Genomic DNA, 27,438 nt, shown 5'->3' with positions numbered 1-27,438 from the left:
TATGTTATGTATATTTTACCACAATAAAATAAAATCACCCTTTAAAAGTGATTTTTAGTTTATTTACATATAATTTTTACGTAGATTTTTTTAACTAAGTTTGTATCACAAAAATTTTATCAGATAATTTTTTTACATGGAATTATCTAGTATTTCAGATAGTGGTCCAAAAAGCCACAGAAACTTTATGCTTCATTATACCAGCCATTACCTGTTTATATTTTGACCATAATTTATTTGGAAGGACAATTTTCAGAGAGTTATTTAAATTATTTTGATGTGGACAAGAGTGTTGATTAATAACCCTTTTTCTGGTAGCCCAATTTTATTTCAAATGCAATTATTTACTTACTTATTTTTATTTTTCAATTACAGTTGACATTCAGTAACATTTTATATTTGTTTGAGATGTAGAGCATAGTGGTAATTTTTTATATTTAGAAATAAAGTTCCACTAAACACACATCCAGTTCATCTTGTAGGACAGTGTATCTCTTCTTATTTAATCTCTTCCTTTTGTAATGACATGAAGGCAATTGTGGATCACACTAATGTTTCTTTTTGAGGTAATATACTTTTCAAGGGATAATAAATTCAAGGAGTACATAATTTTCGAAGCAGTCATTCTGATGTATCATCTAAACTTATTCTCAGATTATTAAAAAATATGTAAATAAGCACATTGTAGTTTTAAGAATTATTTTAACTATATTTACTAATTTATATTTATTGAATGCCTGACAGACTTTCTTTTTTTAAAAAAAAGTTTTTATTGTTATTGTTTTTAAATATATTTTTATTGATTTCAGAGAGAAAGAGAGAGAGAAACATCAATGATGAAAATCATCAATTGGATGCCTCCTACACACCACACCCCCTGCTGGGGATCCAGCCCACAACCTGGGCTTGTGCTCTGACTGGGAATAAAATTGTGACCTCCTTGTTCATGAGTTAAACCTCAACCACAAGAATTAGAATGTATTTCTTAATTTTTCTTCATGAATTGGTACTGTTTTTTAAATTTTCATAATTTACTTATACCTTGAAAATAATGAATTTAAAACCTGTAAATTATGAGTCCCATAGTAAAAAATATTTTTACTTGTCTAATTAAGTGAGTAGTTTAACTAAAATTATTCATAATCTCAGATATGGATAAGATTAACACGACCTTTAAATCCTATAAAACTGATTTGTGGTCAAATCTTAAAAAACATCTTGTTCTCATACTTCCAATAAATGTTAATATTCTTGACTCCTCTTCTAAAATTCTAATAATTTTATTTCTGTGTAACATTTTTTATGAAGGCCAAATATGGTGATCCATGTATGTGATGAAGCAAAAAATTTGAAAGAAGATTTTATTTGCCCACGAGACCTTTTGATATCAGAAATGAAGTACTTTGCTGAATATTTATCTATGGATGCCCAGCGCTGGGAAGAGGTGGACATTTCAGTTCACTGTGACGTTCAAATTTTCAACTGGTTGATAAAATATGTTAAAAGGAACACTAAGGAGAATAAAGGTTGTGAGATGCCCACTTTAGGTAAAAGACAATCTATTACTTACTTTGTAGTTAAGTTTGTGTGTCACCTGGTAGTTGCTTCAGGCCAAGCATGAAATGTGGATAATTGCTTGAACATTAGCATTTATACTCAAATTAGTAATTGCCCTTTAGAAAACATACCTCATATTTTTATTAAATTATAATGAACTTGAGGCCTAGTGCATGAAATTTGTGCACTCAGGGGGTGTCCCTCAGCCCGGCCTGCACCCTCTTGCAGTCCGGGAGCCCGGGGGGGGGGATGTCCGACTGACATCTTAGCGCTGCCACGGAGGCGGGAGAGGCTCCCACCACTTCCGCTACGCTCCCCAGCCGTGAGCCTGGCTTCTGGCTGAGCGGCACTCCCCCTGTGGGAGTGCACTGACCACCAGGGGGCAGCTCCGGCATTGAATGTTTGCCCCGTGGTGGTCAGTATGCGTCATAGCAACCGGTCATTCTGCTGTTTGGTTGATTTGCATATTAGCCTTTTATTATATAGGATGTGTATGGCGAATGGACAGGTCTCTACATCAGCAATTCCCATTGTATGGTACATGGACCACTGGAGTCCTAGAGCAGTGATGGCGAACCTTTTGAGCTCGGCATGTCAGCATTTTGAAAAACCCTAACTTAACTCTGGTGCCGTGTCACATATAGAAATTTTTTGATATTTGCAACCATAGTAAAACAAAGATTTATATTTTTGATATTTATTTTATATATTTAAATGCCATTTAACAAAGAAAAATCAACCCAAAAAAATGAGTTCGTGTGTCACCTCTGACACGCGTGTCATAGGTTCGCCATCACTGTCCTAGAGGATCCTTTTAGAGGATCCAGGAGGTCAAGACAATTTGCATAATAAAACCAAGATGTTATTTGTCTTTATGTGTTGACATTTGTCCAGGTGGTACAGATGTAAAACTGTTGCAGCTTTAGCATATATCAAGGCCAGTGCACCAAACTGTATTAGTGGTCTCTGTATTCTTCAGCACCATGAACTCACAGTTAAAACGGGGAAAAAAAATCCAGGTTCACTTAAGAATGTTCTTGATGAAGTGGTAAAAATTACTAATTTTATTAAGTTTTGAGCCTTGAGTATACATTTTTTTAATATTCTGTGTGAGTATACAGAATATACATCTTGAGTATACATCTTTTTAATATTCTGCCACACACCAAAGTATGATGGTTGTCTTGAGGAAAAGCACTTGTGCAGTTGTTTGAGTTGCAATCTAACCTCGTTGCTTTTTTTAAAAATTGAAAACTGTGTTTACTTGAGAGAATGACTGACAGACAAATTATGGTTACTCAGACCTAGGCATTTGGCAGATATTGTCTTGAAAATTAATTAAGCCCTAGCTGGTTTGTCTCAGTGGATAGAACATCGGCCTGCAGACTAAAGGGTCCTGGGTTCATTTTCAGCCAAGGGCATGTACCTCGGTTGCAGGCTCCTTCCCAGGCCAGGCCCTGGTCAGGGCTCGTACAGGAGGCAACCAATCGATGTGTTTCTCTCACATCCATGTTTCTCTCTGTCTTTCCCTCCCTTTTACACTCTCCCTAAAAAATCAATGGAAAAATATCCTTGGGTAAGGATTAACAACAAAAACAAAAAAAACACCAAAAAAAGAAAAGAAAAGAGAATGAATTAAATGAGCTGGTCAATTAAAAAGAAACAACTGCTAGTATTTGTTGCCAATGATAAAATTCAAGCTTTCAAGTGAGAAAGTTTGGAAAACTTTTATGTGCTTGACAGCTTCTTAATATTTAAAGACTTTTCTGATGAGACTTGCAGTCATATTAACAAATGTGATTTTTTAATATATTGTACAATGAAATGGTTCAACATTTGGAAGATCTGCATAACTCCGTGAACCAATATTTTCCTTGACTAGTACATGATGTTAAAAATCGTGCATGGAGCCCTAACTGGTTTGGCTCAGTGGATAGAGCGTCGACCTGCGGACTGAAAGGTCCCAGGTTCGATTCCGGTCAAGGGCATGTACCTTGGTTGCGGGCACATCCCCAGTAGGAGGTGTGCAAGAGGCAGCTGATTGATGTTTCTCTCCTATCAATGTTTCTAACTCTCTATCCCTCTCCCTTCCTCTCTGTAAAAAAATCAATAAAACATATTTTTTTAAAAATTGTGCATGGAGTTAAAGATTCAAAGCACAAGGTAAATCAGTGGGTTTTAAGGTAATAGAATGGAAAAGTTCATTGATATGATTTCAGATCCCATTGCAACTAACCTTAAGAAAGTACCATTTGTCAAGTTTTGATATAACATCAAAAAAGATTACCCATATATTGAATGTAGAACCAGATATGAGAATCCAGCTGATTTCTATTAAATGAGACATTGAAGAAATTGCAAAATATGTCAATGTTATTCTCACTAGTTTGTTTTTTTTCATTTTGGAAAATATACTAGTTATTTTTCATAAAAATATGTGAATATGTAATGAGTTTATTATTTTTTAAAGTAAATTAATACATTTTCTGATTTAATCTTTAATATGGTAAATACTCATATAACCCTTATAAACAAAAGCTCTTTAGGAGTCTGTTTTTCAGATTACAAAGCGATCTTGAGAGCAAAAGTTTGAGAACCACTATTCTAGATGATAAGAATAATTACTAAGTAATCTTTCATTGGGCATAGTTTTATATAGGAAATCTCACTAGTGGTTTAAGAAAGTCTTTCTGTGCACTAAAATTGCTATTTACAGCAGTACCAAAATATTTCTTTTTTAAAATATACATTTTTATTGATTTCAGAGAGGAAGGGAAAGGGAGAGAGAGACAGAAACATCAATGATAAGAGAAAATCATTGCTCGACCGCCTCTCGCACACCCCTCTGGGGATCATGCTAGCAATCCAGGCATGTGCCCTGTCCTGGGAATTAAACCGTGACTTCCCAGTTCATAGGTCATGCTCAACTACTGAGCCACACTGGCCAGCACCAAAATATTTCTAACCTCTTATTAGTAAATGAATCTATACTGACAGTATAAAAATTTTCTGAAGAAGTTTATAATTTCTATTTTAATGGAAAACATTTCTAGTGGTTTATGATTAAATAAAATGAATTAATTAAAAAAATTTCAGCCAATCAGAGTCCAGAGATACTGGACCATGCAGATGATATGTATGTGTGAAGCAAAAATCAAAATATGTAGAGAAAAAAAAAGCTATTTCTTGATCCAGTATATTTATGTGGATGGTAAAGGTAAAAGTAGAGCAAAACTAGTCACTGTAATCTTTGACCTTAAAAAATGACTAGAAATGTAAACTTTTACACACATAATCTTTATTCTGATCTGGAAAACTACCAAAATGCTTAATTAAATCTCTGATAATCTAGACAATGGGTCTTAACTGGAATGGATCATATTATAATTTCCTGAGGAACTCTTTCACCAGCTCCTTCCTCCCTTCATTTCTATCTGAGAAACTTTCATCTAGAGTTGTTATTTAAGAAAAGATAGGGGTTACTTATTTTAATCATTGTTTGTATAGTTCTTTAGTTGGATTGTCTTAGTGCTATAATGGTAAAAATCAGATTTTTCTTTTTCTTAACTATACTTCATAGGAGATGACTTAGGTTTACTGAAACAGTAGCATCATATGGCATCCTCCTCTCCCTGGCTCCACTCAGTCTGCCTTTAGGAAGGAACTTTAGCATTTCTGCAGAAGTAAATTTTGTATTGTCTTTCAGAATCTTTTTCATTAAGTACTTGTTCTTAAAAGCATTGAACTGCTTTTTATGAACAAGGGCTCTCAATCATTTAAAAATTTTTCTCACTGATTTTTGTGTGATGAGTTATATTCTGTTTTTTTTTAAAAAAATATATTGATTTTTTTACAGAGAGGAAGGGAGAGGGATAGAGAGTTAGAAACATCGATGAGAGAGAAACATCGATCAGCTGCCTCCTGCATACTTCCCACTGGGGATGTGCCCGCAACCAAGGTACATGCCCTTGACTGGAATCGAACCTGGGACCCCCCAGTCCACAGGCCGATGCTCTATCCATTGAGCCAAACCGGTTAGGGCTATTCTCAATTTTAATTATCTTTTTCCCTGGTTTAGTTAAGGAGAAATTTGCATATATTGTATCTTTAACTGGAGTTCTCTTACTTGATAATGCATCTAATTCCAGGGCAAATTTACTGTGCATTTTCTTAATACCCTAAGTTTGAACATTGCATTTTCTTTCTTTCACATATGTAAGCCATAGTAATATAATCTTTTAAGGTGAGAAGGAGCCTTTTCTCAGGAATTTGAGGTACAAATAAAAAGGAGAATTTAAATGTTTGTTTTTGTTTTTTTTAAGAGCCAGGAAATGTCATTTCAATTCTTATTTCTTCAGAGTTTTTGAAAATGGATTCATTGGTAAGTATTAATAAAAGATCTAAGCTCTTCTGTTCACCCATGCTTGATTTAATATTTAACTTGATTTTTCCTTCAAGTTCTGAAGTAATTGTTAATTCAAGAGTGTGATTCCATTAGAATAAACTGCTCATGTTTGAAGGTATTTTATTCTGTTGTGAAAGGGGTTAAGGCTGTTATATATCATTTGTATATGATGCCTATAAAGCAAGCAATTTATCCTCAAGGAGTAGCTCTCTGTTGTATTAGATGAAACAAAACAGAATTAACTTTACCCTAACAAAGAATTTGCTCTAAAATCAAGTTAAATGAAAATTAATTGGAATATATTTGTTTCACTATTTAAGTAATTTCTTTAAGCATGTTTTGTTAATTTGTGTCTTTCATTTATAGTTCAGCAAATTAAGAACCAATACCCAACTATTAAATAATATAATTTTGTATGTGTAAATCAGATGCTCATTCATTCTATTGTTTAAGAGTAGTTGATGAAACATAAAAGCATATGTACATAAACATACCAAGTTTTAACATGAAATATATTTGTGTGTTTTTCTTGTTAATGAATTTATTTATCATTCAAATGTTTTTATATATTCTTATGGTTTTCCTTTAAGTAAATATTTGCTTTTAGTCCCCAAGAAGATTACACAGGGCAGAACACTCCTTTGCTATGCTAATAGATGTGAAATTTGTTTGTTTATTTGATTGATTGGGGTTTTACTAGTTTACTATGTTCTTTTTATTCCTTAGTCCTCCCCTAGTCAGTTGTTGGTATTAATTGCTTCAGGAAAGGGTTACAGAAAAAAACAGAAATTAAAAAAATCCTTAACATTTGAATTCTGAAATCTAAGCCCTAAAGGATATTTTTCTGCCATAAGCAAAGTATTTTGAAGAATACATGATTTGCCAATGCTAGTTTTCCCTGGAACCCAAGTCCACCTCAAAAAGTAAATTTTCATAAATGATTTAATATGAAAAAAAGTAAATAAATATACCTCAGGTTGGAGAAGGAGGAAGAGAGCAAGCACAACACAACTGAGAAAATCCTGAATTGACTGAAATTGTTTCTGCTACTCAGAGAAATGGAAACTTAAAATTTTTATCTAAGTTCAGTGATAAGAAGTCACATATCCTGCCACAGCTATGAAAGATGCTCATTGCATTACTTTTTAAAATATTTTAAGAAGGTGGAAAATGATTATTCTAGCTATGGATATATGTTTGTACAAATTTGACCTGCTGGACCACTTTGGAACAGTGTAGATAACCCAAATAAGCAAAACCCAGATAGTACGTAGCAATACATGGATAAGGCTTTTAATGAATTTTACCTTTGAAAGGTATTGATATTATATTATCCTTTATGCTGCTATTTTCAACATTCATTTTTTATTCTATGTTTTTTAGGTTGAACAATGTATTGAGTATTGCCACAAAAATATGAATGCCATAGTAGCTACGCCATGCAACATGAACTGTATTAATGCAAATCTTATTACACGTATAGCTGATCTATTCACACACAATGAGGTTGATGACTTAAAAGACAAGAAAGATAAGTTTAGGAGGTAATTTTTAATTTTACTATTATTTTTAATATATTTTTATTGATTGCAGAGAGGAAGGTAGAGGGAGAGAGAGATCGAAACATCAATGATGAGAGAGAATCATTGATTGGCTGCCTCCTGCACACCCCCCACGGGGACTGAACCCGCAACCTGGGAATGTGCTCTTGGCCGGAATGGAACCTGGGACCCTTCAGTCCATAGGCCAACACTCTAACCCAGGGGTGGGCAAACTTTTTGACTCGAGGGCCACAATGGGTTCTTAAACTGGACCGGAGGGCCAGAACAAAAGCATGGATGGAGTGTTTGTGTGAACTAATATAAATTCAAAGTAAACATCATTACATAAAAGGGTATGGTCTTTTTTTTTTTTTTAGTTTTATTCATTTCAAACGGGCTGGATCCGGCCCGCGGGCCGTAGTTTGCCCACGGCTGCTCTAACCACTGAGCAAACCAGCTAGGGCTAATTTTTAATTTTAAATCTGATGTTCCTATTAGAAAAAATATATATTATTTCTATTTCATTTTAGTAAAATAGTCTGTTTTTAGATTACATTTAAAAATATATTTCCATTTTATTTTAAATGAAGTAAAATTCATCCAGAGCCAGTTGCCCAAGATTAATATTAGTAATTAAATTAGTTATTTTGTATAATGTATATATGAGCTTACTGTGGCAGTGAATTATGTAATTATTAAGACTGACCTTAGTATAAAGGGAAAGAGTGGTATGAGGAGGGGTCAGCAGTAGTCATTGGCAGCAGAGGAGTGGCATTATCTGATTTGTTAAAAGATCATTTTGGTTTCTGTGTGATGAATAGACTATAAGGATATAAGAAGCAAGGAGACCTACTAGGAAGTTAATGCAGCAGTCTGGTGAGAGAGGAAAATGTTGGGACTAGAGTAGAAGCAATGGAGCTGGAGGGAAATAGATGTCTTCAGAGTAGGTCATTAGACAGATTTGGTAGATTTTTCCTATGGAATGATGTAGGAAGAGAGAGTATTCTAGGGTAATTACTAGGCTTTAAGGTTTAGCAACTAAGTGGATGGTAGTGTCATCCACAGAGTGGAAAGATTGAAGTGAAGGGAATCAAGAAATGGGTTTGGGTCATGTTAAGATTATTTAATGACCCAAAAGTATATATTTAATATATTTTTAGACATCAGTTAGGATGGCAAGTAGATAGTTGGATAGCTGAAGTTCAGGTCAGAGGTCAGGGCTTAAAACAGAAATATAAGCATAGATGAGGTTTGAAACCATAGAACTGGATGAGATTTCCTAGCAAACCTTTCTCCACTGGATTGCAGTGGCACCTTTATTATAAATCAGATGAATATATATATGTGAATTTTGTTTCGAAATTCTGCATTTTCTGTTGATTTCTTTGTGGATACATATATCAGAGGCACATTGTCTTAATTGTAGTAGCTTTATAATATTCTTTGTTATCTAAATTCTCCAACTATGCCTTTCTTCAAGATTGCTGCTTTAGCCATTTTAGGTCCCTTGCATTTCCATATTAATTTTATAATCACCTAGCCGGTTTGGCTCAGTGGATAGAGCATCAGCCAGCGGACTAGAGGGTCCCAGATTCGATTCCGGTTAAGGGCATATGCCCAGGTTGCAGGCTCTATCTCCCCACTAGTGGGTGTGCAGGAGGCAGCCAATCAATGATTCTCTCTCATCATTGATGTTTCTATCTCTCTATCTCTTCCCCTTCCTCTCTGAAATCAACAAAAAATATTTTAAAAAAAATTTTATAATCAGCCTGGCCATTTCTCTCCCTCTCTTTCTCTCTCTCTCTCTCTCTCTCTCTCTCTCTCTCTCTCTCACACACACACACACACACACACACACCACATACACACACACCTGCTAGAATAATTTGGGGTTAATATTGAACCTGTAGATTTGTGAAGATTTGACATCTTAATAATATTGAGTCATTCAGTCCATGAACATGGTATAACCCCCCATTTATTGTAGCAATGTTTTATAATTTTCAGTGGAAAGATCCTTTTCATTTTTTATTAAATTTATTCTTGGGTATTTAATTTCGGGGTGCTGTTGTAAGTGCTATCTTTATTTAATTTTCTAATTGTTAGCATGAGAATATTAATAAAAGACTATCTAAAATTTAGTTAGAGGTTCAACAGAGGAGTGTAGCCAGTGAGAGGCCTGAGAAGGAGGAGCCAATGGGTGGAAGGAAAGGCTTTCAAACAGGAGGAACTAGTTAAGTGATCAAATGTGTAGAATGCTGTCACATGTAGAGTAAGGAAAGGACAGAAATGTGTCCAGTTGGATTTAGATAGATTTTTTCCAGATGTATTTTTACAATATATTTTTATTGAGTTCAGAGGAGAAGGGAGAGGGAGAGACAGACAGAAACATCAATGATGAGAGAGAATCATTGATCGGTTGCCTCCTGCACACCCTCTACTGGTGGTGGAGCTTGAAACCTGGGCATGTGCCCTGACCTGGGAATCAGACCTTGACCCCCTGGTTCATAGGTTGATGCTCAGCCACTGAGCCATGCAGGCCGGGCCATAAGTATTTTTTTAAAGGAGAGAATTATGTTTATTTGCTGACCAGGATGATTCATTAGAGTGGGAGGAATTGATAATGTAGAGAATTGATCCAGGAGTGTAATCATTAAGGGAAATGAGACAAAGGGGAATTATCTAAGAGCTAAATACTTAAAAATGGGATCAGGGTCCTAAATCTGGATCTGGACTTTAATAGCAGCTGTTACATGAGGGAAAATTGAGATAGAATGGTACACTTGGAATTAATGGCAGTTAGTTTAATTAGAAAATTCAGTCAAATTATGCATATTAATAAAGTATTAATATTTATTGAATGTTTAATGCTATGTCTGGCACTCTTTAAAAACATCTCATTTAACCCTCCTAAAAACTTATGAGTTTGGAATTATTAACCCCATTTTGTGGATGAGAAAACAATGTTCAGAGAGGTTAAGTTGCTAAAGATCATGCCCTTCACTCCCAAGGAGGGTGTCTGGGCACTGCAGCTCAACGATGGGCAGTACTGGGCTGTGTCGTCCTGAGCGGACCCCCTCAGCTGTGGCCACCTTTCCCACTTAAGAGTGGCACTGGATCTCAAAGTGGGGGCTGTGTCCTTTTATGCTGTGGAGGACCTGCACCCACCTCTACACATTCCGTGTCAGCTTCCAAGAGCGTGTGTTCCCTCTTTTCTCTATCTGCTCCACTGGCACCTTCTTGCGAATCTGGCCTTGAGAGACATTGCCCAGCCTCCAGAGGGAGCGGGTCAGTCAAGGGTTGAAGAATACATAGATTATCGCATATTCACTTTTAAAGGCAATTATAAGTATATTTTTGGGTAATTATCAGTATATTTTTAAGTTTTAAAAGAATAAAAATGGTTGTGTATTTATCACTACCACTACTGAGTTGTTGATAGACCTAGAACTGTTAAATTTCCAAAATCTTCAATCTTGAATATTACAGTACCAAAAGACTAAAAGAGAGGTAGATATTTATCAGTCTTATTTTTCTTATTAAAATAGATTCTTGATCAAGCAGTTCTCATTAGGAGAATTAATTTGTAAATTACCAAAGAGAATTAATAAATCTAAGGATTTATTAATCTTATTTTCTACATGTGCAGATAGGTCAGCATTTGTTTTCATTACTATGACGTAACTTTAGTAAAATAAATAAAGGAAATTAACTTGGTCATTTGTTGTTACTAGTAAACTGTTTTGTAAGAAGATTGAGAGACTATTTGATCCTGAGTACTTGAACCCAGATTCTCGGAATACTGCAGCAACGCTGTACAGGTATGGTGGCATGTTTTTCTTTGGTAGGCTGTATGATGCAGCTAAAATCTTTAATTTACTATATTTACATTTTCCTTCTTATATGTTTTTATATCAATTTTTGTTATAGATGCTGTTTGTGTAAGAAACTTTTAACAAAAGAAACAGAAAGAAGAATTTCTTGCATTCCTGGAAAAATCAATGTGGATCGACATGGAAATCTTGTGTATATTCACATAAGGTGTAGTGAAAATAAAATACAGCTTTTCAAATGTAAATTACTAGTGTATTTATAGAAGCATAACTACTCCTATAAGGAATAGGATATATTTTCTGCATGTGATCCAACTTTGATTTAGAGCAGTGGTTCCCAAAGTGGGGCACATGCCCCACAGTGGGGCAGTTTGTTTTTTTGTTTTGTTTTGTTTTGTTTTTTTAAAATATATTTTATTGATTTTTTTACAGAGAGGAAGGGAGAGGGATAGAGAGTTAAAAACATCGATGAGAGAGAAACATCGATCAGCTGCCTCCTACACACCCCCTACTGGGGATGTTGCCCGCAACCAAGGTACATGCCCTTAACTGGAATTGAACCTGGGATGTTTCAGTCTGCAGGCCGATACTTTATCCACTGAGCCAAACCAGTTAGGGCCAATTTGGTTTTTAAGGGGGGCAATTTGAGAATGAGTTATTAACAGTGAATTTTTTGCATTTCTTATGGTTCTAGGGGCCTCATATACAGTATGTAAATATATATTGTGACATATTTATGCATTTTAGTTCTCTATTATATGTTTATTTGCATGTTAAACTTTATTTGAAATTTTTTATATCACTTTATACTATTTCACTAGAGCCTGGTGCACGAAATTCGTGCACTGAGGGGGGGTTTCCCTCAGCCCAGCCTGCACCCTCTCCAATCTGGGACCCCCTCAGGGGATGTCCGACAGCCAGTTGACAACCGACAGTTGGATATCCCTGTCACAATCCAGGACTGCTGGCTCCCAGCCACTCGCCTGCCTGCCTGCCTGATTGCCCCTAACCACTTCTGCCTGCCAGCCTGATCACCCCCTAACCACTCCCCTGCCAGCCTGATTGATGCCTAACTGCTCCCCTGCCGGCCTGATCGCTCCCAACTGCCCTCCTATCCTCCCCTGCCAGCCCGGTCGCCCCTAACTGCCCTCCCTTGCAGGCCTGGTCCCCCCCCAACTGCCCTCCCCTGCTGGCCATCTTGTAGCTGTGGGTGCCACCATCTTTGAGGGCGTGGTGGTCAATTAGCATATTCTGCCCTTATTGGCTGTGGGCACTGCCATCTTTGAGGGCATGAGAGTCAATTAGCATATTCCCTCCTTATTGGCTGTGGGTGCCACCATCTTTGTGCCGTGCGGGTCAATTAGCATATTCCCTCTTGATTAGGTAAGATTTTTTAAACAATTTCTTAGTGATTTCTTCCTTAGTACTTCAGCTGCCCTTTTGTTCTTTTGTTTTTCTCTTTCATGGATGCCATGTACTTTGGAAGCTTGTTTAGACCAAGTTAATGGCCTTTTAGGCTTCCTCCACATGAATCGGAGTTCACTTTTTGAAGAATAAGAATTATGTCACAGGGGACATCAGGATTTTAGAGATGCTTAGGAGGGGCATGGCCAAAAAAAAGGTTGGGAACAAGTGATTTAGAGAGATGCTATTTCCAAAACAAAATTGTTTTAAAGGCTATGTCTTATTGACTGGGTAAGTATATTTTTTAAGTTTTAAAAGGATAAAAATGGTTGTGTATTTATCTCAAAAGATATTTTGATCAGTACCATTACAATTATTTCTTTTTACTAACAGATTTTAGTTATCTATATAAATGTTACTTTGAATATGACAAGAGAACCAAGTTTACTTTCAGGTGAATTTTTGTAAATGAGGAAAATTGTCTTTAAAATTGAATATTCCATAATCTATGTATTCTTCATACTTTGTCAATATTCCATTAATACATAGTGTTTTTTTTTATTCCCCTTTAAGTTCAAAACCAGTTCTCATTCTGAGTTGGAGGGAGAGTGTTGTTAAATGGTATGTCTCAAGAAAGCAAAAACTTTCAAATATATCCTACTCCTAGGAATTAACACAAAGAGGTAATATTGGATTTGTGAAAGCACTTAATAAGGACATTTATTGCTATGTTGTTTAAATTTTAAAAGGGAAACACCCAAATAATTAAACAACCTAAAATGTCTATGCAATAATGTATATAAAGCACAGCTAATCAATTCTTAATGTGCAGCCTTTGAGAATAATGTTTTAAAGGACTATATACTTACATATAAAGTTGTTAGTGGTAAATTAAGTGAAAAGAAGAACAGGTTATAAAACAAAACTAGAAACATGCCCACTAAAATGTTAACAGTGTTACCATTGAGTGAGTATTATGGATGGTTTTAATTTTCTTTGTGCTTGTTCTTTTTTCTTCATTAAAAATGTGCACCACTTTTACTAAAGAAAAAAACTACAAATGTTAATTTCATAGTTTAAACATTAAAACAGAAGTACAGAAAACATATTTGACCTTAATATGAATAGCACAGTCAACTTTAAAATGTTTCATTTTTCTCTTCATACAATAATCAGGGAATCTTTTTAGTTATTGTAAGCACTTGGGATTTTATACTTTTTTGTCTTGAGACTTGATTCATATTTTTAAAATTATGTCCATTCTGGCCCTAGCCAGTTTGGTTCAGTTATGCCTGCGGACTGAAGGGTCCCAGGTTCAATGCCGGTCAAAAGCAAGTTGCAGGCTCCTCCCCGGCTCGGGCCCTGGTCAGGGCTCATGCAGGAGGCAACCAATCGATGTGTTTCCTCTCACATCAGTATTTGTGTCTTTCCCTCACTCTTCCACTCTCTCTAAAAATCAATGGAAAAATATCCTCAGGTGAATATTAAAAAAAATTATGTCCATTCTGCCCTGGCCAGTGTTGTCAGGGTCAGTGTTTCTCTCTCTCTCTCTCTCTCTTCCTCTCTCTAATATCAATTTTCAATTATTTTGAAAATTATTTCCATTCTGATAGCAATAACTAATATGTATTCTATATATATTCTGACATTGGGACCTATATGAAAAAAATTGATAACTTCAACATCCATTTTTGTTTTATTCAAAGTATTTTAGCAAGTCAGCTGTTGATGACATTTTAAAAAATTGTCTTTAACTTAAAACAGATATGCCTATGTAAATTGCAATAATATGATGTCATTTTGTTATTTGTTGAACTAAGGACAAAAATAGCAAAAGTCTGAAAAGATGCCCTGGCCGGTTTGGCTCGGTGGATGGAGCGTCGGCCTGTGGACTCAGGGGTCCCGGTTCGATTCTGGTCAGGGGCCTGTGCCTTGGTTGGGGGCACGTCCCCAGTGGGGAGTGTGCAGGAGGCGGCTGATTGATGTTCCTCTCTCATCGATGTTTCTAGCTCTCTGTCCCTCTCCCTTCCTCTCTGTAAGGAAATCAATAAGATATATTAAAAAAAAAAAGGTCTGAAAAGATTAAGGAACTTGGGGAAAAAAATAGGAACTTGAGTTACATATGACCATAGCAAATAGGGTTTTAAGCCTTTGCTATTTTTTAAAATACACTTATTGATTTCAGAGAGGAAGGGAGAAGGAGAGATAGAAACATTAATAATGAGAGAGAAACATTGATTGGCTGCCTCCTGCACTCCCCACACTGGTGATTGAGCTTGCAACCCAGGCATGTGCCCCTGACCAGGAATCAAACCGTGACCTCCTGGTTCATAGGTCAATGCTCAGCCACTGAGCCATGTCAGCCAGGTGCCTTTGCTATTTTTAAAGTTGATCTTAACATAAAAATGTATATTACCATGACCTAATTATATATTACTATATTATTTAATTACTAAAAAATACCTCCTGAGAATAATATAAACACATTAATGAAATGTTTACAATCACCCATAATTAACAACTTATTATATAATATGTACAATTAGAATAAAGCAACGTATGTTGAAGCCCCAAATGTTAGCCTACTCAAACTTTATTTAACTTATAATCCTTTATGTAGCTTAGCAAAATAATTTGGCATTCAACCATTCATACCTTTTCCTGTTATCCACAGAAAAATAAAGCATAAACAAACTCCCAAATGATATTTTACCTACTGTTCAGTCCATTCTACAACTATTAGTTAGGGACTATTCTTGGATATAAACCACAAATTTAAAAGCATTTGCACTAAACAATTGTTAATATTGATTTCTTGTAAAATAATATAACAATTGATGCTCTTTCCCCAGAGATAAGACTTGGGATGTTCATGAGTATTTGAATAGTCTTTTTGAAGAATTAAAATCTTGGAGAGATGTATATTGGCGCTTGTGGGGAACAGTCAACTGGCTAACTTGTTCAAGGTGTTTTCAGGTGAGTTTTTAAAAATATATCCTGCTCTGCAAACATTGAGAGCAGATTCTTTGGTATATGCTATTTAATTAGTATATTTGGATGTGTTTTGACACTATCTAACATCTTTATAAGAATTTGGTGGCAAAAGCGGTTCTATTAAACATTGCTTAATAGACTTAATTTCTCTTACTATGTTGCTTCTTCCTCTTTATTTTCATTGTTGAAACGACCAGTGACTTGCTGAATTTTTAGAAAACCAACAGGTTATAAGTGATCAAATACATTTTTCCAATTATTTCCAGCTAAACTGTTTCTCTGTTGGCCCATACATTTCTTTATTTTTTACTTGTACTTATTTATTTTAAATTAATTTTACCTTTCTTTAATATCACTTTGCTTTCTCGAAGCCTATCTTTGTTCATTCTGTAACATTTCATGAGCACATACTAATGTGCCAAACACTCTTCCTTGCCAGGTGAAGAGCACTGAACTGGGCTGTCACCTTTATTTTCATTTAAAAGTCAAACATCAGATGTAAATGGTAGCCCATGCATTTCTTTAGAAACACCTTTGCAGATAGGATGCGATCGACATATCCCTTCTTGTTATAACAGCTGTGTTCCCAAAGGGTTTTGTTCATTTTTTTAATAAATGAGTCTATAATAAAAGCACAGGAAAGCTTGCTATGTGAAGGTACCTATAATAAATCGTTTTATAGAATAAATAGATCTTTATAGATCACAATCATTCCTGATTAGGCTTATGTATAAACTAGAAGCCCAGTGCACAAAAATTTGTGCACTCGGGGGGTCCCTCAGCCCGGCCTGTGCCCTCTCGCAGTCTGGGACCCCGTAGCCTTGAGTGGAGGCCAGGTCCGGCTGGAAGCAGGTATCTGGGATTTATTTATCTTCTATAATTGAAACTTTGTAGCCTTGAGTGGAGGCCAGGTCCGGCTGGAAGCAGGTATCTGGGATTTATTTATCTTCTATAATTGAAACTTTGTAGCCTTGAGTGGAGGCCAGGTCCGGCTGGAAGCAGGTATCTGGGATTTATTTATCTTCTATAATTGAAACTTTGTAGCCTTGAGTGGAGGCCAGGTCCGGCTGGAAGCAGGTATCTGGGATTTATTTATCTTCTATAATTGAAACTTTGTAGCCTTGAGTGGAGGCCAGGTCCGGCTGGAAGCAGGTATCTGGGATTTATTTATCTTCTATAATTGAAACTTTGTAGCCTTGAGTGGAGGCCAGGTCCGGCTGGAAGCAGGTATCTGGGATTTATTTATCTTCTATAATTGAAACTTTGTAGCCTTGAGTGGAGGCCAGGTCCGGCTGGAAGCAGGTATCTGGGATTTATTTATCTTCTATAATTGAAACTTTGTAGCCTTGAGTGGAGGCCAGGTCCGGCTGGAAGCAGGTATCTGGGATTTATTTATCTTCTATAATTGAAACTTTGTAGCCTTGAGTGGAGGCCAGGTCCGGCTGGAAGCAGGTATCTGGGATTTATTTATCTTCTATAATTGAAACTTTGTAGCCTTGAGTGGAGGCCAGGTCCGGCTGGAAGCAGGTATCTGGGATTTATTTATCTTCTATAATTGAAACTTTGTAGCCTTGAGCGTAGCCCCAGGCCAGCCAGGGCAGGCGGGAAGCTTGGCTTCCTCCGTTGCCAGGGGCAAAACAAGCCTCCTGCTCGTTCCAGCTCCGTGGCCGCTGCCATCTTAGTTGGGTTAATTTGCATACTCACTCCTGATTGGCTGGTGGGCATGGCTTGAGTGTAGCGGAGGGATGGTTGATTTGCATGTTTCTCTTTTATTATATAGGATTCAGAGTGTTCCATATAAAGTTTTTTTTTTAATATGTTTGTATTGATTTCAGAGAGGAAAGGAGAGGAAGAGAGAGAAACATCAATGATGAGAGAATCATTGATCGGCTGCCTCGTGCACACCCCCTACTGGGGATCGAGCCCACAACCTGGGCATGTGCCCTTGACCGGAATCGAAACTTTCAGTCCTCAGGCTGACAGTCTGTCCACTGAACCAAACCAGCCAGGGCTACGTAAAATTTTTTATGACTCCCTAATGTCTTCCTGCCCCCAGTAATTTTCCTCTCTCACTTGAGTAATGATTTTAAGTAGAGTGAAGGAAGAGCTACTTATTAAAACCTTCAGAGTGAGGTTTCTCAAACTGTATAGGTTTATACCCAATGGACTCCCTATTTCCCCTCAATTTTTAAAAATTGGACTTATTGAAGTATAATTTATATACAGTAAAATTTACCTTTATACAGTAAAATCAGTTCCTTTTAAGAGGTTTGACAAACACAGTTATGTAACTACCACCACAATCAAAACATAGTCCAGTTCCATCACCCTGAAATTTTTTTTGCCTGTTTGTAGTCAGTTCCTTCTCCCACCCCCGACTCTGACAATCACTGACTTGTTTAAGTGTCTTTATAATTTTGACTCTTCCAAAATGTCATACAGATACTATTATAACATTTTTTACTTTTTGGGTCCAGCTTTTTTTATCTAGTAAAATGAACTTGAAATATTTATCCATTCACCAGTGAAGAACTTTGTAGGTATTTCTAGTTTAGGACTATTATGAAGAAAGCAACTATAAACATTTCCTACAGACTTTCATGTAAATACTAGTGGCCCAGTGCATGAAATTCATGCACATTAAAAGGGAATTACTTAGAAGAAATATTTTAATATTGCTATTTGCCCTTTCTTTATAATAGAAGTGTCAGAGATGAAAGACAATTAGTAAAATGTATATGAAAATCTCCCTCCTGTCAGAGTCTGGGGTGCGCCACAGGACCCAGAGTCAAGTCCCCGCCCATCTGTCTGCACCTTGAAATCGTACGAGACCCAGACCTAGCAGCCCCACCCCCGTCAAGCCCCGGAGGGCCAGAGGCACAGCCTCAGGTCCCCTGGCCCAGCTCCGGGCAGGGGGCGCAGCCTCAGGTCCCCCAGCCCAGCCTCAGGTCCCCTGGCTCCAGTGTGATGGCATGATGACCATTTGCATATTAGCTCTTTATTATATTGGATAGATTTTCCCCTTGGGTAACCTAGAAGTAGGATTGCTAGATTGCATGGTAAATGTTATCCTAACAGTTTTCCAAAGTCCTGAACTTGCATTCCTCCCAGCTGTCTCTGAGAGGTCTAGTTGCTCCACATTTTCACTAGCACTTGATATTGTCAAGTTGGTGTTTATGTTTTTTGTAAATTTAATAGCTGTAACATCATATCACTTATAATCAAGAATATCAGGCTTCTAAAACCTGACTTGTTTAGCTTGTCAGAACATAGAAAATTTGAGGGATTTTTTTTCTCCTTTATAGAAAATTGAATATTGATTTTATTTATAGCATTTAACATTTATTATGGAGAGTTCATAAACTCAAAAAATAATTTGTATGCTAAATACTTTGTGTATGAGTGTATGCCTTATAGCTTTTATCAGACTCAAAAAATTTTAATTAAAAATCGTTTGAAAATCAACTAGAACTAACAAGTATTCTGAATTATAGATTATCCTTTTTTGCCTTTGTGTTCAAGATCAGTGCTTAACCCTAGCCAGTTTGGCTCAGTGAACAGAGTGCTGGCTGGCCTGTGGACTAAAGGGTTCCAGGTTCAATTCTGGTCAAGGGCATGTACCTCAGTTGTAGGCTCGATCCCTGGCCCTGGTTGGGGTACGTGTGGGAGGCAACCAATCAATGTGTCTCTCTCACATCAATGTTTCTCTCTCTGTCTCCCCCTCTTTGTTCCACTCTCTCTAAAAATCAATGGAGCCCTAGCTGGTTTGGCTCAGTGGATAGAGCGTCGGCCTGCAGACTGAAGAATCCCGGGTTCGATTTCAATCAAGGGCACATGCCCAGGTTGCAGGCTTGATCCCCAGTGGGGGACGTGCAGGAGGCAGCCAATCAATGATGCTCATCATTGATATTTCTATCTCTTTTTCCCTCTCCCTTCCTCTCTGAAATCAATAAAATACATATATAAATATATGATCAAAAAATAATATAAAATAAACAAAAATCAATGGAAAAATATCATTGGGTAAGGATTAACAACAAAAATAAAGATCAGCGCTTAAAATGATTAATTTTGTTATTTTCTTTAAATTATTTTTATCAACTTATAAACATATCTGGATTGTATAGTAAATGTAATTCTAACAGTTTATTACTTTTTAAAAAACAGTTCATTTTATAATTAAACCTTGATGTTTCTTTACCAATGATTCAAAGTTACTCCATTGTTTTCATTAATACTAATGTTAAATATTTATCTTAAAATGCAAAGAATAATCAAGGCAAAATTTTATTTCATTATTTTCACTGGAAACTTTTTACATGATTGGCTATTGTAAAATTAGATGTACATCAAGATCAATTAATTCATCTGAATTTTGAGTAAAGTGTTCTTGGTTTTTCTTTTTAATAATTTTATTGAGGTATAATTATATGCCATAAAATTCATTTATTTTAAGTATACATTTTAGTAAATTTAGAGTTGTGTAACCATCACCACCATCCAATTTCAGTACATTCCCATTACCCCCAAAAGATTGCTTGTGTCCATTTGCTGCCACTCCCCAATCTTATCTCCAACCTCAGGCAACCACAAATCTACTTTGTGTCTCCAGAGATTTGATACTGCTGTACTTTTTATGTAAAGGGAACATACAGTATGTGATCTTGATTAAAGTATTTTTGAGATGTAAATTTCAATGTGGGAATAATAATTGATTTTATATTTTTCTTTTATTTAGGTTTTCCTCTGCACAGAATTTTCACATTGTCAGTATCACTCAGAAGCGGTGATTTATCCTCCTGCAGCCAGTTCACTTAGTACTGTGGGCACTGGAATTTATCCCTGCTGTAACCAGAAGGTCCTTCGGTTTGATCCTACTCAGTTTACAAAGGTAAAGGTAAAGGATTGATGGTATTACAGTATTGCAATGAGCATCCTTGCACATGCATCTTGGTACAATACATGAGTATTGCCATAGGTTAGAGTCCTGATCATTAACACTTTTGAAAATCTTATGTAATTAAATTTCATGAGTGCTGAAAGGAACCTAAAGCTCCTTCTCATCATCCTCCATACAACAAATACAGGGTGGGGCTAAAGTAAGTTTACAGTTTTTGTATGAAAAATAATACAATAATTAATAGATAACAATACTAGAATAAACTCTGTATTTCCCATACTCACGACTATACACCTACTTTTATCTCTCCCCGTCTCCCACATTTATAAAGTACTGAAGTTGTATCACACACTGTGCAAGACAAAGAGTAGTGTATAAATTAGATAGTTTCTGTCTTAATGGAGCTTTACAGTTCAGGTAATAATATCAAAAGGGGAAAAAACACAAAGAAATGTTGGAAGAAGTATTCAGAGTTATAAATGTCTGTAATAGGCTGGTCTTACCTGGCCACTGAAGCCAAGGAATGCCTTCTTAAGGAGTTGGTATTTCGTTGACAAAGGGAAAGAGCCTTCCAGTCAAAACAGCAAGTCCAAAAGGAGCACAGTGAATATAAGAGACTGAAAGAAACCAGGCTTGTTAGAGAAAACATGACAGTTCAAGACAAGGCTGGAGATGCTGGAGATGTCAGGCCATGGACGAACAGGACCTCACAAGCCATGTTTGAGTTTTTTTCTTCATTTCAAGTTTTTGAAAATATCAGTTGTGTGGAGAATGGCTTGAGGAATAATCAGTGAAATTAGGGTCAAGAAGTTATTACATAGCCTTAGAGAATGATGATGGTAACTTGGACTAGGGTAGTGGCAATGAAAAGAAATAGATGAATTCTATTTAGGACATAAAACTGATTGATGGACCCAAATAAACCAAATCAGAAACGATAGAGGCGAAATAACAACAGACCCCACAGAAATACAAATGATTGTTAAAAAATACTATGGACAGCTCTACTCCAACAAACTAGACAACCTGGAGGAAATGGACAAATTCCTAGAAAAATACAACATTCCAAAACTCAATCAGGAAGAATCTAAAAATCTCAATAGGCCAATAACTATGGAAGAAATTGAAGCAGTCATCAAAAAGCTCCCAGCAAACAAAAGCCCAGGACCAGACGGCTTCACAGGGGAGTTTTACCAAACATTCAAGGAAGAACTAAAACCTATCCTCCTCAGACTACTACAAAAAATCCAAGAGGAAGGAACACTTCCAAGCTCATTCTATGAAGCCAGCATCACCCTAATACCAAAACCAGGTAAAGACAACACAATGAAAGAGAATTACAGGCCAATATCCCTCATGAACATAGATGCCAAAATCCTCAACAAAATCTTAGCAAATCGGATCCAGCAGTACATCAGAAAGATCATACACCATGACCAAGTAGGATTTATCCCAGGGATGCAAGGATGGTACAATATACGCAAATCAATAAACGTGATACATCACATAAACAAATTGAAAGAAAAAAACCACATGGTCATATCAATTGATGCAGAAAAAGCATTTGACAAAATCCAACACCCATTTTTGATAAAAACTCTCAGCAAGGTGGGAGTAGAAGGATCATACCTCAACATAATAAAAGCCATATATGACAGGCCCACAGCCAACATCATACTCAATGGACAAAAACTAACACCATTTCCCCTAAGAACAGGAACAAGACAAGGATGCCCACTCTCACCACTCCTGTTCAACATAGTCCTGGAAGTATTAGCCATTGCAATTAGACAAGAAGAAGAAATAAAAGGCATCCAAATTGGAAAAGAGGAAGTAAAACTGTCCTTATTTGCAGATGACATGATATTATACATACAAAACCCTAGAGACTCCATCAAAAAACTACTAGACTTAATACATGAATTTGGCAATGTAGCAGGATACAAAATTAACCCCAAGAAATCTGAGGCATTTCTATACACCAATAGTGAACTTTCAGAAAGAGAGATTATAAAAACAATCCCATTTACCATCGCACCAAAAAAATTAAGCTACCTAGGAATAAACTTAACTAAAGAGGTAAAAGACCTCTACTCAGAAAACTACAGGACGTTGAAAAAAGAGATAGAGGAAGACATAAACAGATGGAAGAACATACCGTGTTCATGGATTGGTAGAATCAACATCATTAAAATGTCCATACTACCCAAAGCAATCTATAAATTCAACGCACTTCCCATTAAAATACCAACGGCATACTTCACAGATCTAGAACGAACTCTCCAAAAATTCATCTGGAATAAAAAAAGACCCCGAATAGCTGCAGCAATCCTGAGAAAGAACAAAGTAGGTGGGATCTCAATACCAGATATCAAGCTGTATTACAAAGCCACTGTTCTCAAAACTGCCTGGTACTGGCACAAGAACAGACATATAGATCAATGGAATAGAATAGAGACCCCAGAAATCAGCCCGAACCAATATGCTCAATTAATATTTGACAAAGGAGGCAAGAACATACAATGGAGCCAAGATAGTCTCTTCAATAAATGGTGTTGGGAAAATTGGACAGATATATGCAAGAAAATGAAACTAGACCACCAACTTACACCATACACAAGAATAAACTCAAAATGGATAAAGGACTTAAATGTACGACAGGAAACCATAAAAATTCTAGAAGAATCCAAAGGCAACAAAATCTCAGACATATGCCAAAGCAATTTCTTCACTGATACAGCTCCTAGGGCAGTTGAAACTAAAGAGAAAATGAACAAATGGGACTACATCAAAATAAAAAGCTTCTGCACAGCAAAAGAAACCATCAACAAAACAACAAGAAAACCCACTGCGTGGGAAAACATATTTGCCAACGTCATATCTGATAAGGGCCTAATCTCCAAAATTTATAGGGAACTCATACAACTTAACAAAAAGAAGATAAACAATCCAATCAAAAAATGGGCAAAGGATCTAAATAGACACCTTTCAAAAGAGGACATTCAGAAAGCCAAGAGACATATGAAAACATGCTCAAAGTCACTAATCATCCGAGAGATGCAAATCAAAACAACAATGAGGTACCATCTCACACCTGTCAGAATGGCTATCATCAACAAATCAACAAACGACAAGTGCTGGAGAGGATGTGGAGAAAAAGGAACACTTGTGCACTGCTGGTGGGAATGCAGACTGGTGCAGCCACTATGGAAGACAGTATGGAGTTTCCTCAAAAAACTGGAAATGGAACTCCCATTTGACCCTGTGATCCCACTTCTAGGAATATATCCCAAGAAACCAGAAACACCAATCAGAAAGGATATGTGCACCCATATGTTCATAGCAGCACAATTCACCATAGCTAAGATCTGGAAACAGCCTAAGTGCCCATCAGTAGATGAATGGATTAGAAAACTGTGGTACATCTACACGATGGAATACTATGCTGCTGTAAAAAAGAAGGAACTCTTACAATTTGCAACGGCATGGATGGAGCTGGAGAGCATTATGCTAAGTGAAATAAGCCAGTCAATGAAGGAAAAATACCACATGATCTCACTCATTCATGGATAATAAAGACCATTACAAACTTTTGAACAATAATAGATACAGAGGCAGAGCTGCCTCAAACTGATTGTCAAACTGCAGTGGGAAGGCCAGAGAGGGTTGGGGGGCAGAAGGGAGGGGAGTAAGAGATCAACCGAAGGACTTGTATGCATGCATATAAGCATAACTAATGGACATAAGACACTGGGGGGTAAGGGAGGCCAGGGGATTGTCAAGGGTCAAGAAAAAAAGGACACATATGTAATACCCTTTGTACTTTGTAAAGCAATAAAAACATTAAAAAAAACTGATTGATGGATTGTATCATAGAGGGAGAAGGATGACTCAGTTTCATGCTTGTGCTACTCGATAGATGGTGGTATTATTCACTGAAGAGGAAACAACAGAAGGGAATTAGGTTTGGAGAGAAGCTCACGAGTTCTATTTTGGACATTTTTTGAATGTGAGATGCTCTGAGGTAACCAGTCAAAGAGTGTTAAATATATGGGTTTGTGTTCTCAGAGGAGTGGCTAGGCTGAAGATAATAATTTGTAACTCTTCTTGCAAATAAATGATGCTTGAAGCCACAAAGTATAGGTGAGTACAAGATCAGAGGCCCTACAGTGAAACCTAGAGAAACTCTAACATTTAATGGCTAGAGAAGCTACAAAGAATAATAATCAGAAATAGCCAGAATAATCGGAGGGAAATGAAGAATGTTGCCATGAAAGTCAAGAGAGTAGTGTTTAAAGAACGAGAGAGTGGTCCACAATGTCAAACATTGATAAGAAATCAAATAAGATAATGAAAGAAATGTGTTTTGGCTTTGTTGACTGGGAATTCAGAGATATGAAGAGCTGTTTTGGTATTACCCAGATCCTGAAGCCACATTAGTGTGAGCTGAAACATGAGTGAGAGAACAAATGGAGGCAACTCTTTCTCAAATTTCCCAACTCTTTTGGGAAATTTGAGAAAGGAAGAAGATGGATCAGTAATCAGGTTATGAGTATTTGTTTATTGTTTTTGTTTTATTTTGTTTTGATAGGAGAGACCTATTTATTTTTAAAATATATTATTGATTTCAGAGAGGTATAAAGAGGGAGGGAGAGATAGAAACATCAGTGATGAGAGAGAATCATTGATTGACTGCCTTCTGCATGCCCTCTGCTGGGGATTGAGCCTGCAACCTGAGCATGTGCCCTGACCAGGAATCAAACCATGACCTCCTGATTTATAGGTTTACACTCAACCACTGAGCCATGCCAGCAGGGCAATAAAAATATTTTTTTAAAAAGATTGCTAGGTAATTTATTTTTAGGGGGGGAAAGGCATTTAGTTAAATCAATTGTATTTCTATAAACCAGTGAGGTTACCTAGAAATAAATGTAACAAATATGTGCAAGAATGCTATAGAGAAAACAAAACATTATTGAGAGAAAATAAAAAAAACTAAAAAATGGATTGTTGTACCAGGTTCCTAGATTAGAAAACTCAGTATTGTAGAGATGTAAATGTTCACCAAACTTATCTATATAGATCAATGCAATCTCAATAAATATCCTAATGGTTTTATTGGGAACTTTGCTTACCTGATTCTAAAATGTATATAGAAACTCAGAGGACCAAGAATAGCTAAAATAACTTCAAAGAACACCAAGATAGAAAAGTACTTGCTCTGCCCAATATTAAAATCTACACTAATAAAAGAGAAAGATGCAAATTGACCATACCGTTGCAAGGACCACCAGCCAATCAGGAGTGAGTATGCAAATTAACCCAACAAAGATGGCGGGTTAATTTGCATATGCAGGCGTCGAGTGGCTGGGGGCAGGGTGGGGCGCAGGCGTTCTGCACCACCCCAGCCACTCCAGGCCTCTGGGCAGCGTGGGAAGGTGGAAAGGCGGCTCCAGGCCAGAACGAAGGCAGTGCTGGCAGCCAGGAGAAGGAAAGCCCATTCTTGCACAAATCTTTGTGCATTGGGCCTCTAGTCTATACTAATAAAAGGGTAATATGCTAATTAGACCGGATAGACCAGATGTCTTCTGGATGTCCTTCCTGACACAGCTGGGGGCATGGCCAGCCTGCACACTGCATGTGACCCCTCGTTCAGGCCAGCCCTGCCCCAAGTGGGGACCCCCACCCTGATTGGGGGCAGAGCCGGCCTGCAAACCCTGCAGCCCCTCGCCCTGGCCAGCCCCATCCCCCAGCAGAGAACCCCTCCGTCCCTATCCGGGGCCCCCTTCAGGGCAGGCCAGCCGGTCCCCACCTGTGCACCAGGCCTCTATCCTATATAATAGAAGGGTAATAAGCAAATTGACCCTAACAGCAGAATGACAAGAACGAGCTGGACCAGTCACTACTGACCACCTCTTGGTCCCTTCCCCTGGCCATCAGGCACCGATCACCCAATGGCGAACGGGAAACTGGGGGTAGATGATGGCGGGGGGTGGGGCTGGCTGTGGGCAGCTGGGGAAGATGGCCCTGATCGCAGGCCAGGCTTAGGGACCGTCCCCACGCATGAATTTTGTGCGCCGGGCCTCTATTATACAGCTTTGGTATTTAAGACAGGGTGATACTACCCAGCCAGTGTGGCTCAATGATGGAGTGTCAAGCTATGAACCAGGAGGTCACAGTTCGATTCCTGGTCAGGGCACATGCCTTGGTTTCAAGCTTGATCCTGGTGTGCAGTGTGCAGGAGGCAGCTGATCGATGATTCTCTCTCATCACTGATGTTTTTATCTCTCTCTCCTTCTCCCTCTCTAAAATCAATAAAAATATCTACTTATATAAAAACCCTGGGTGGTGTAGCATCACGACCGGTCTGGCGACCAAGCGGAAGGAAGTCAGTCCTGCAGGGGTTGTCTTGGAAACGGCTGCACCCTCCCCCGAGCTGTTTCCTGGAGTTGTTTCCAGTGAGGGCGGGGTTTGAGGCAGGAACCCGCCCTTGGAGTGTGGAGGCACATCTTTATAAAGTGTGCCGTGCCAGCACAGCCAAGGATGAACTTGAGTGGGGACGGCTGAAAGGCTTAGAAAAGACAGACAAGAGCATGAAAGCCGGGTCTCGGTGGGACGCTGCTTCTCTGAGAGACAGCAACCACGCCCACAGCCATGTCTTTATTTTATAGCAGATGGCACGAGGCAAAGTAAGGGCGTGACCAAGATGTTTACAATATTCTCCTGGGTTTCAATCCTACTCAACTACATGCACCTGAACTCTTATCAAGCCTACATCACTCAGGCACATGGGGCCACATGTTC

The 27,438-nt window shown here is 37.5% G+C and overlaps 1 protein-coding gene across 2 annotated transcripts in view; it reads left to right on the top strand.

The window, feature by feature from the left end:
• KIAA1841 (KIAA1841 ortholog) overlaps nt 1–27,438 on the top strand; it is a 57,269-nt gene that overhangs the window by 9,277 nt on the left and 20,554 nt on the right. For both annotated transcript variants that reach the window (XM_014532086.1, XM_005884579.2), the window contains exons 5-11: nt 1,309–1,547; nt 5,880–5,938; nt 7,346–7,506; nt 11,238–11,324; nt 11,434–11,544; nt 15,593–15,716; nt 20,473–20,625. In XM_014532086.1, the coding sequence (XP_014387572.1) occupies nt 1,309–1,547; nt 5,880–5,938; nt 7,346–7,506; nt 11,238–11,324; nt 11,434–11,544; nt 15,593–15,716; nt 20,473–20,625 (934 nt within the window). The remainder of the gene's footprint in view (nt 1–1,308; nt 1,548–5,879; nt 5,939–7,345; nt 7,507–11,237; nt 11,325–11,433; nt 11,545–15,592; nt 15,717–20,472; nt 20,626–27,438) is intronic.

Source organism: Myotis brandtii, unplaced genomic scaffold, assembly GCF_000412655.1.
Source record: "Myotis brandtii unplaced genomic scaffold, ASM41265v1 scaffold84, whole genome shotgun sequence".
In the NCBI taxonomy this organism is placed as follows: domain Eukaryota; kingdom Metazoa; phylum Chordata; class Mammalia; order Chiroptera; family Vespertilionidae; genus Myotis; species Myotis brandtii.
The sequence above is the reverse complement of the archived record's forward strand: the minus strand, read 5'-3'. Positions and strand labels throughout refer to the sequence as shown.